The sequence below is a fragment of the Lactuca serriola genome, chromosome 8 (assembly GCF_051521515.1).
Source record: "Lactuca serriola cultivar US96UC23 chromosome 8, Lser_US96UC23_V15, whole genome shotgun sequence".
Taxonomy (NCBI): domain Eukaryota; kingdom Viridiplantae; phylum Streptophyta; class Magnoliopsida; order Asterales; family Asteraceae; genus Lactuca; species Lactuca serriola.
In genome coordinates this window covers 250,099,614-250,111,367 of record NC_136415.1, presented here as the reverse complement: position 1 = coordinate 250,111,367, position 11,754 = coordinate 250,099,614, and the positions used below count along the sequence as shown (strand labels likewise).

Below are 11,754 nucleotides of genomic sequence, written 5' to 3'. Positions count from 1 at the left end.
GGACAAGTCAGGGTATTCTAGAAGGATCAGGAAATGGCTTGCTTGGAGAGCAAGCTGTCACCCTAGGGTTTCTGGGGCCGGCCTATGGGGGCCCGTTTGATGCCTTCTAGGGTTACAATACCTATAAATACCGCTCCCTAGGAGCCGCATTAACACCTCACGAAATCTGAAAGCTCTCCCCTCTCTCTCTCTCTCTGCGTTTTTTCTGGTTTCCAAGTAGTCGTTTTGTGTTTGTCGATTTCCAGTGTTGTTGGAATATCGATCAAGCTGCATTAAATCTTGGGGTTTTACTCTGTTGCTTACAGCCAGTAGAAGCAAAGTAAAAACCTTTAAGGACAGGAGTCTGATCCGTACATTTGCTTCAAGATCAAGATCAGCAATCAACAGGTCGGTTTTACTTTTCTGTCTTATGGTTAATTCGTCCAATAACAGGACAGTCTTCTTCTACCTTTCTCATAATCATATCTAATCGAGAATGATAGATCTGATTTCTGGACGAAACTTGGTAAATATAATAATAATAATTGAATCTATTATTCGCAACTAATCGACATATAATTCTCAATATTATTTGTCGGTTTCCTTGCACGTCTATTAGTTTGTTTTACAACAATCTTAAAGGTTTTTTATTATTTGTGTTCAATCAATAGACTAATGGACTCTACTGCTAGCCTCCACTTCATGAACAAAGAGTTTGCCAAACTTGACCAATTCGATGGTCAGAACTACATTCGTTGGGCCGAAAAGGTCAAGTTCATGCTTCATGTCTTGAAGCTCTCCTTTGTGTTGGACCCAAAACTGGCACCAATTCCTAATGATCCAATTCCCAAGGAAGGGGAATCTGTGGACCCAACGGTCATTACAGAACTGGAAAAGCAAAGGATTTTGCGTAGAGAATCCGAGGAATTGTGTGTGGGTCACATCAAGAATTCCCTATCTGATCGACTCTATGATCTTTACTCACCGGTCAATGATCCAAAAGAGCTATGGAGTGCGTTGGAAGTTAAGTATAAGGCACATGAGGAAGGTACTAACAAGTACCTTGCGTCCAAGAACCTTGAGTTTCAAATGGTTGATGACAAACCAATTATGGAGCAAGTGCATGAACTCCAAGTCATGGTCAACAAGTTGAACGCACTCTCCATCTCTCTTCCAGAACTCTTTCAGGTTGGTGCGATCATCGCAAAACTACCACCCTCGTGGAAAGCTTTCTCTAAGAGAATGATGAACAAATATGAGGACTACTCCTTGGATGATCTGATGAAACACCTCCGCATTGAGGAGGAAACTCGCATCAGGGACAAGCGAGGTAAAGTTGGACAAAGTGTGCATCATGTGTCAGCTGGGAGTTCTAGCCACAAAGGCAAATCTGGGGGACAGAACAAGAAGAACTTTGGACCCAAGAAACAAAGCTTCAAGAAACCGGTTCATCAGAATCCTAACTCAAAGCCAAAAAGGGTCGGTCCTTGCCACGTCTACGGAGAGATTGGGCACTATGCGAGAGAATGCAAAGATCGCAAATCAGTACCGGTTGCACATGCAGTCGAGAAGGTAATTGACATGGTGGCTAGTGTGAACCTTGGAGAGATTTTCATGATCTCATCTCTTACTCGAGCAATTTGTGCTCGAGGTTGGTTCGTGGACACTGGAGCCACTGTGCATGTTTGTGGGCAACGAGAGAGCTTTCGCACCTACCACCCCATGCCTCATGGGACGGTTGTCGTTTGTGCTGATGGCCACAGAGCTGAATTTCTAGGAAGGGATGATGTTCGGTTGAAGTTCACACGTGGTGAATGGGTGACTCTTCGAGATGTTCTTCATGTTCCTGCTATCTCGAAGGGTTTGGTTTCTGCGGACAAGTTTGACAAGGGTGGGTTCAAGATGGTGCTTGAGAGAGGCAAAATTGTGATCACTAAAGGCAGAAGACATGTTGGGAGGGCGAACAATACTTCGGGAATGTATTGCTTGTGTCTTAGTGATAAGGGTAATATGAGTGGTCCTAGTGTTGAGACTGGTGTTTCTAGTGTTACTAGTGTGTCGAGTGTTGGTAATGATGTAATTGATGGATTGGTTGCTAATGTGAATGAAGTGAAATTTTCTGGTTATATTGTTTGTTCAATTTCTTTATGGCATAAACGTTTAGCTCACACTAATGTTAAAAACATTGAAAAAATGCAAACTAAAGGTATGTTAAAATATGACACAAAAGATTTTGAAAAATGTGAAACATGTGTAAAATCAAAGTTCACTAAGAAACCATTTCCATCAGTGAAGAGAAACACTTCATTACTTGAGTTGATTCATTCTGATATATGTGAGTTAAATGGAATCCTTACTCGAGGAGGAAAAAGGTATTTCATCACATTTTGTGATGACTTCAGTGGATATCTACATGTTTATTTGCTGAGATCAAAATATGAAGCTTTTGATGCATTTAAACGATATAAGGCTGAGGTCGAAAATCAACTCGAAAGACACATCAAAATTCTTCGCTCTGACAGAGGCGGAGAATATTTCAACCAAGAGTTTGACACATTCTGCGAAGAGAATGGAATCAAACATGAGAGAACATCACCATACATTCCCCAACAGAATGGTTTGGCTGAAAGAAAGAACCGAACCCTTTGTGAGATGGTCAACTGTATGTTAAACCAATCGGGTCAACCAAACAATCTGTGGGGGGATGCACTATTGATTGCTTGTTATGTTCATAATAGGATCACTAGTCGTGTGATTCCTACAAGCCCTTATGAGTTGTGGAAAGGTAGAAAGCCTAACCTAGACTATTTGAAAGTGTGGGGGTGTGTTGCTTATTATCGGACTCTCGATCCTAAGCGAACCAAATTGGGAGCACAAGCTAATAAGAGTATATTTATTGGATATGCTCAAAATACCAAGGCTTACCGGTTACTAGATATTGATTCAGTTGTTGTGGAATCCAGAGATGTGGAATTCTTTGAGGACAAGTTTTCTAAGGATGAAGAAAACTCTAGTCATACAACACCTACAAGTACCTCTCGAGAAATACTCCCACCTCCTCCCATTGTGGAGGAACCAAGGAGAAGTACTAGGGCTAGAATTGAGAAAACCTTTGGAGATGATTTCTATTATTATTTGGTCGAAGGAACACAAAAGAAAGGGACGAGAGAGGTCATCTTTTCAATTAATTTGGATGATGATCCTAAGACCTTTATTGAAGCCATGACGTCTCGGGATGCTCCTCTGTGGAAGGAAGCAATCAATGATGAAATGGATTCAATTATGGGTAATGGAACTTGGGAGTTAGCTGATCTACCCAAGGGGAGAAGACCCATAGGATCCAAATGGATATTCAAGAAGAAATATCATCCTAATGGATCCATATCTGCCTATAAAGAAAGGTTGGTTGCAAAGGGCTATAGGCAGCGAGCAGGGATCGATTATTTTGATACCTATGCCCCAGTTGCTAGAATTAGTTCGATTAGAACTCTCATAGCAATATCAGCTTTGAAAGGATTGTACATTCATCAAATGGATGTGAAGACAGCCTTTCTGAATGGTTATCTCAAAGAGGAGATTTACCTGGAGCAACCTGAAGGTTTCGTAATACCTGGACAAGAAAACAAAGTATGTAGACTTGTTAAGTCTTTGTATGGGTTGAAGCAAGCTCCCAAAAAGTGACATGAGGGATTTGACACCACTGTGACTGCATTTGGTTTTCAGCACAACAGTGCTGACAGGTGTATTTATTCTAGATATACACCTGATTATATAGTAGTTATATGTCTTTATGTTGATGATATGTTGATCATTGGCACTCACCTAGAAGGTATTCTTGAGACGAAGAAATACCTATCCTCGAACTTTAAGATGAAAGATCTTGGAGAAGTAGATACTATTCTTGGTATCAAGGTGAAGAGGACAGGTGGTCAGATTTCTCTGAGTCAATCTCATTACATAGAGAAAATTCTGACAAAGTTTCAACATTTGAACATTAAGGAATTCAATACTCCTTTTGAATCAAGTGTAAAACTGAAGGTGAATTCTGGTCGAGCAATGGCTCAACTAGAATATGCTAGTGCAGTAGGAAGTATGATGTATGCTACTCACTGCACGTGACCTGACATCGCATTCGCTGTAAGCAAATTGAGTCAGTACACTGTTAATCTAGGGACGGAGCATTGGAAGGCAATAGGTAGAGTACTAGGATACCTGAAAAGGACAAGTACTTTTGAATTGACATATTCGTCATCTAATGGAATACTTGAAGGTTATTCTGATGCCAGCTGGCTTGAACACACTAGTGATTCAAAATCAACAAGTGGTTGGATTTATACTCTAGCTGGTGGTACTATTTCTTGGGCGAGCAAGAAACAGACATGCATAGCTCATTCAACGATGGAAGCAGAGCTAATTGCCTTAGCAACAGCTGGCAAAGAGGCAGAGTGGATTCGAGATCTACTTATGGATATCTGTTTGTGGGATATTCTGATGCCTTCAATACCCATGTACTGTGACAGTGAGGCCACACTGTCTAAAGTATATAATGCGGTATATAATGGGAAGTCAAGACATGTAGGTCTGCGACATAATTTTGTGAGACAACTAATTGAAAGTGGTACCATCAAGGTTGTCTATGTCAAGACAAGTAGGAACTTGGAAGATCCGTTTACCAAACCTCTGACAAGAGATTTGGTTATATCTACCACGAAAGTCGTGGGTCTAAAACCACAATAGAATCGTTTAGTGATGGAAACCCAAGTTGACATTAGTGCTCCTAATTTTCAAGTTTAACGGGTAACAATGAAATCACTAACGATAGAAGGTACTATCATTCATGATAGATTGATGTGAGGTAGGATAGTACGTCGTTGCCGAGAACGAGGTTGAGTTACGACTCTTAACATAGTTTTGGAGACATCTAAGCAAAGAAGATGTTGTAAAACTTTCCTATATGATCTAGAGGTGGTGTCGCCTCAAGTGAAGATTAGTGGTTTATCTTCTAAAGGGTCATGAAAAGGATTTATAGCGCATGGCCATAATAGCGCTCAGGGAGAACACAAATATGACTTGTGATGTGTGGGGGTAAACCGGAGAGGTCATTGAGGTTCATGGTTTAAACCTATAAGGATACCATTGAATCGATCTCTTCTTGTTTGTTCTCATTAAACTAGGGTTAATCTTCGTGACACCCGAGTGACATCATCTGTCTGAGTGAAAGGAAACTTACCAACTTGGTGGGGGATTGTTGGAACTTTATATATAAAGGAATTGCAAGTTCGCAATTTCCTTTGTATCCCACATTGGTGGGGGGAAGAAACTTTTGTGGGTTTATAAGTTTATTCCCTTGGTAAGCCTTCAAAGGCTTTAGTGGATCAAAGGAATGGGCCAAGCCCACGCGCGCGCCTAGCCTAGCCTAGCACTAGCTGACGCCGCGAGTGCGCGATTTAGGCGCACTTTGCACTTCGTACGACGCATCGGTCGCTGAGAGCTGAGGAGCTTTTATTTTTGACGAGCTCGGGTCAAGCCGGTTTGACCGATCTGGTCAAATGGTTGACCCGCGTTGACTTCGCATTGACTTCGTGGAGGACAAGTCAGGGTATTCTAGAAGGATCAGGAAATGGCTTGCTTGGAGAGCAAGCTATCGCCCTAGGGTTTCTGGGGCCGGCCTATGGGGGCCCGTTTGATGCCTTCTAGGGTTACAATACCTATAAATACAGCTCCCTAGGAGCCGCATTAACACCTCACGAAATCTGAAAGCTCTCCCCTCTCTCTCTCTCTGCGTTTTTTCTGGTTTCCAAGTAGTCGTTTTGTGTTTGTCGATTTCCAGTGCTGTTGGAATATCAATCAAGCTGCATTAAATCTTGGGGTTTTACTCTGTTGCTTACAGCCAGTAGAAGCAAAGTGAAAACCTTTAAGGACAGGAGTCTGATCCGTGCAGTTGCTTCAAGATCAAGATCAGCAATCAATAGGTCGGTTTTACTTTTCTGTCTTATGGTTAATTTGTCCAATAATAACATGACAGTCTTCTTCTACCTTTCTTATAATCAGATGTAATCGAGAAGAATCGATCTGATTTCTGGACGAAACTTGCTATATATAATAATAATAATTGAATCTATTATTCGCAACTAATCGACATATAATTCTCAATATTATTTGTCGGTTTCCTTGCGCGTCTATTAGTTTGTTTTACAACAGTTTATATGTGTTTGTGGGCATGTGGCTCATGATTTTCTTTTTCTTGGTATTGATAGGGAAAAGGACGACACTACTTGGTGATAAACTTTGTGAACAAGTTGAGGAGGGGCTTGATTTGATGACCCAGGTGCTGATCCTTGTAAAAATATTGATGTCATGAAAGATGTTATCGAACATGATTCACATCAAGGTTAGGATTAAAAATACTTGATAATGTATTTGATTAGTGGGTTGATTAGCATTATGTTTTATCTCTTACGAGTCAAATGGATAAAATGAAAAAAAAAATGGGAAAAAAAAAATGGTTTGAATGTTAAATGGATCGAAACTTTTTGGTTAGGATTATATGTTAGTATAATGAATTTCTATTTTGTTTTCAGATACAGTAATGGAGGTGGAAATGTTTCTGGAACCACATCAAAGAAAAGCAATAAAAGGAAATCTAAAGATAATGAGGCTAGTGATGATGGTGATAAAGAAAATACAGTGGTTACAAACAAAAATCTAAGTCTGAAAAGAAGTCATTGCTTGAAGAAAGAATAGAGCCCAATGAGAATGGTGAAGACGCTATTAAAAAAAAAAAAAAAAAAAGACGTTGATATGGAGTATGGTGCTTCTTCTGCTAGTGAAGACAAGGAGAAGAAAATTTTCAACGCCACTCCAATCACATGCAACCAACACCATTGACCTCGTTGAAATTGAAATCGAAGGTCAACCACACCCTCATGCTAACTGTTCACACCGGTGATGGTGAATGAGAGCGACAGGAATGGAGAGGGTTTGGTGGGTTTGAAAGGGTATGTGGAGTCCTTTGTAAATTAATATTCTTATAAATTATAATTTAATAAAAAAATGATAAAGCAATCTCTTCATATAGGTCAATATTAAAACGTACTGTTATCATAAAAAAAACATTAGGAAATGGTCTTAACACGTTTTGCTGACACATGACAAAATAAATTACAAAAAAATTGCTTTCAATTTTAAATTTGGTGATTTTTAAAACTAGTGGTGATGGTGAAGGAGCCAGGAGGGCGACGGGAGAATAGAGAGGAATGGTTTGGGTGCGGTTTAAAGGGTCTCTAGGGTCCCTTATAATTTAATATTATTATAAATTATAATTTAATAAAAAGGATAAAAAAAATGACATTACAATCTCTAAGTGGGTCAAAATTAAATACTCAAGCCCCTCATCATCAGAAAAAAAAAATATCAGTAATTTACCCCATAACTTTTTGTATTACAAAGCACAGACCAATCACATAATTTTGTCTTTTGCAAATAATAAATCCCGTGATGGGTGATTAGAAGTTTATGCATACGTCAATTTCTACCAATTTTGTTAGTTTTGCGTAAGACTTTTTTTGTTAAGTATTCAAGGGCCGTTTGTTCCTTAAGGTTTTACTAGTCACTAGAGAACATTTTTATCTATCATACCAGATGATAACCACGTTTGAATTATATTCAAACATAGTCCTAGCAACTGGTTTTTATTTTCGTCTTTTCCCTTTCATGGGAATTTTCCTTATGCAATAAAAGCTGGACCTGCTTTTCTTTCCACATCAAGGTTTAAGGTCCAGGGTGTGTTTGGATTTTGCAAATTTTGGAAGACATGAACACTTCAAATTGTTACGTTTTCATCACAACTCTCATTGTGGCCTGTACAAATGTATATAACAAAGACTCTTAGTTTTATTTGGATCTTCACACCTTGATTTATTTTGGATCCTGCTCACTAAGCAATTTCAAGATCCATCCACACGAGAAACTACATGTATTATCATCCACATATCTCCTGAAAACATGTATGCCTTGTAGAAGCTACATACCATCAACATGAGATACCACTGTTTGGATAAGGAAGTTGACACAGACTAATTAAAGCAACCATATGTATGACGAAATAGATTAGGAATCATATCAAATATAGCATATTTCAGGTCCCAATATGAAATACCATTGACATGAGAAGCCGTTGTTTGGATAAGGAATCTGGGAGTGACTAATTGAAGCGATGGCGAAATAGATAAAAGACCGCGATACAGATTATTAGCATAAGGGATGGGATCTTCAGAGAGATGTCTTGGAAGAGCAGAACGAAATTGTGAAGGAATGCTAAAGTCTGGAACATGAAAGATATGCCAAGTACTATTTCAGCCGACTTGAGCTTGTGAAGTGATGAAGAGAAGAAATCACGTTCAACATAGCTAGAGCGAACTATGGATAACGAAATGAAGATTGCGGTGTAGGCTAATAGAAGAGAGGTACCATTCCATATAATGGACCAGTTCTTTTGATGAAACATAAACGTACTCCTGCCTGTGTCTTTTCCGTATCTGCCTACAAATGCAATATCAATCACACAAGATATAATGGCTATAGCTGATGCAACCACCATTAATTCAAGAGATGTCTTTTCCACAGAATCTACAGCTTTGGAAAGTAGCTCTTTATGATTCTTGGTGAACAATTCACGTGGCCTTAGGCCAGCTTTATTCTTCTTTTCCCTAAGTGAGGGAGGGAGCATATCTGAAACCATCTATAAACATATAGATTAGGTAGTTATGATCAAAGACCATATCAATCATTATAAATAATAGGCGCCACATGAAAGAAAAAGATGTAGCTTTCCCATCCCAATTTTATTGTCTTGCGTCAATATTTTTTTGGTTGTGTCATGCTAAAACCTCAACTCTAGGCACATTTTTTTACCTTTAACATGCATTTTACATATAACAAACTGAAAGAAGGTATTTTGCACAAAAACTAAATCTAAAGTCAATTGCATTTGTGAGAATGAAAAGACACAAAGAGAAAAAATGCTTACCTTGAACCATTGTCGTTCTCGTTCCATATGTACAGCTGGTCCTTGAAGGTACTGTGATTGACTATCCATCAGCGGCTCCTTTCGGATTCCAACAAAATGCAACAAATTATTTCCATTTTTGTCTTCAAGATTAATTATTGAATCCTTGATTGAGCCTATGCCATGCAATAAGTTGTAGATTCCAAGATGACGATGTAAGACAGCAATGTGAAATATACTTTGCTTATTATCATTCAACTCTACTACTAGTTGAGGATAATGATGGATTAGCTCATTTACAAATACCGTGTTGCCTAATTCTGCAGCTACAAATAGGACACTGGATGAAGATATTCCTTCCATAATCGGATACAAAGAACCACTTGGCATGTCATCAAGTTCATGTTTGGGAATATTTGGCAAAATGGTTCTAAGCAACTGCACTGCTTGATTTCCCTCATCAACATTCCCATCATTCGCATCGTATTGATAAACTAAGAAACCAAATAAATGATATTAGACTATATTACATTTTTGGTGCATGTGTTTAGGTGTTCATTATGGATCATGTCCAAAAAAATTGTTGCACATTTGGTCCCTATTGGAAAGTTTCATAACAATTTTAGTACCCATCACATGTTAAAGGACTATTCTGCCCCTTATCTATTGTATTTGCATTTTTTTATTTATTTAATGTTGAAACTTTAAACATAAACATTAGTAATTTAAGTTGTAGGGGTAAGGGATGCATATTGACTGAGAATATATATATATATATATATATATATATATATATATATATGAGAGAGAGAAAGAGAGCATGTGGCTTGTTTACTTGTTCAACTATTGAGAGAAAGAGAGAGAGCATATATATATATATATATATATATATATATATATATATATATATATATATATATATATATGTGAGAGAGAGAGAGAGAGCATCCGGGACCAGTTCCGGTCGAACCGGCCAGTCCGGTCTTCAAAACATGGGTAAATTCTTTGGCAATATTTATTTCATTAAATGGTAACAAAAGGTCAATTATGTTCGTTCCAACATGCTACCAAAAATATTTATTATAATGTTTATATTAAATTCTAAGTTCAGTTCCATTATTTATGTGTGTGTATATATATTAAGGAGTAGAGATTTTTACTGTATTTTTGAATCGGATTATATTTTTTCCCAAATGCATGAGGTTTTCGAGCAAGAATTGCAAGAATTCTGAGGATAATGCGTTCACTCACTGCAAGTTCAGGACAATCCTTCACAATTTGTTGTGCCACATCTGCAAAGTATTTGATGCTTAGAATAAGAGTTTATTGTGGAAAGAGATCAAGACAGTAAAATCTAGCTACCGAATAGCTCAGCTTCAACACACGCCAAGAGCACACCACCTCGACTCTCTTCTGTCGAATTCATTCTTTCAGACTTTCCCTGAAGATTTGCCAACATATCAAAGGGTCCACAAAAATCTGCCATTTGGAGTGGCAACTTTCCATCATTGCCTTCATGTTTGTCTAAAATGTCCTTAGCAGCTTTCATTGATGCTTTGAAAAGGTCTAAACCGGCTTTATCAAATTCCTCTGAGCTTTCTCTTGATGTGTTCATTTCTATAGAAGCAAACTACAATCCAAATTAAGTCACAATAGTAATAATCAAAACCAAATCAGAAAACTGCGAGAAACAGATATGAAATCACCTTAAAATGGGGGGATGTGATTTCTATTAAGTTCAATGTAGCTCTGTTTGTATGTATTGCCTACAATTTTTTCCTTCTGCGTCTCAATCATGAATCCTAATATCAAACATAATTATAAAATTAAACTAAATTAAAACCCCACAATTCAAAAACATAAAATAACCAAACCCAAACACACATCGGATTTCATTCTCAAACCCAAATTTATGCAAAGTGATAAAATTACCAAATTTGACAGTCGGTAATTCAAGCCGAAATCCGTAAAACTGACTACCTGATGGATGGCTGTAAAATGAGGTCAAACTAACGCACATTCTTCGAAGGTCTGGCGGCCGCTGACGGATTGCGTAACTGGTAAGGCGCTCTCACGGTGGCTACGCCATCTCTCTTTGCAAAAAGCTTAACGAGTTTCGACCTTACGGTTCGTTGACCACAAATCAACTAACAGAACTCCAAAAAGATCTTATGGTACGTTGACAACTAATCAATTAGATCTTACAGTTCACCACAATCAACTAGATCGGTTCGTTGACAGCATCAGAACACAAACAAGATCAGAAAATTATCTGCTGTTAGAGGGAACGACGGAGAGAGCTCCATTAGGGTTATGCTCAGCTTCCTGGAGAAAACACTTATAAACGCAACATTTTCTCTTTAGCCCTTATAAGCAACTTCTTTCCACATTTGGTCCTTCAATTTTTTCCTAGCAGCCAATTCCACATTTTGCTTTTGCTTATGTAATTCAACATTTGCCACAGGATACAACTAGTCAACTACCCTGTATCTTCTTATTCTAATAATTCTAATAAAAAATAGTTTTAGTTGGTCAACTATAGCATCATCAGTCTAATCCAGTGCTTCATAATTATTGTCCTTTAAATTTTCCTTCTTATTTAATTTTGAAGCCCAAGATAGAACTTATTTGCCAGACATTCCATCGAACACGTGGAGGTCATACAGATGAACATATACCATTCATCTTCAGGTATGATATTGCAAAGTAAAATCCTACAAAAAACAAACAACATCAATATCATAAAGAATATCAAGAGTAAATGAAAC

General features: G+C 38.1%; 1 protein-coding gene across 5 annotated transcripts; it reads right to left on the bottom strand.

The window, feature by feature from the left end:
* Positions 1-7,781: 7,781 nt before the first annotated feature.
* Positions 7,782-11,315, bottom strand: LOC145068397 (uncharacterized). Of its 5 annotated transcripts, none has more exons than XM_079015360.1 (6): positions 10,919-11,314; positions 10,693-10,788; positions 10,349-10,616; positions 10,147-10,278; positions 9,008-9,480; positions 7,782-8,719 (listed from the first exon to the last, which is right to left on the bottom strand). In XM_079015360.1, exons 3-6 carry the CDS (start codon positions 10,599-10,601, stop codon positions 8,183-8,185), a joined length of 1,395 nt encoding a protein of 464 aa, XP_078871486.1. In that variant the 5' UTR covers positions 10,602-10,616; positions 10,693-10,788; positions 10,919-11,314; the 3' UTR covers positions 7,782-8,182. The 5 variants fall into 5 exon arrangements, with proteins under 5 accessions (XP_078871486.1, XP_078871487.1, XP_078871484.1 ...); XM_079015361.1 differs by having other exon boundaries at positions 10,349-10,603; XM_079015358.1 differs by having other exon boundaries at positions 10,967-11,314.
* Positions 11,316-11,754: the final 439 nt, after the last annotated feature.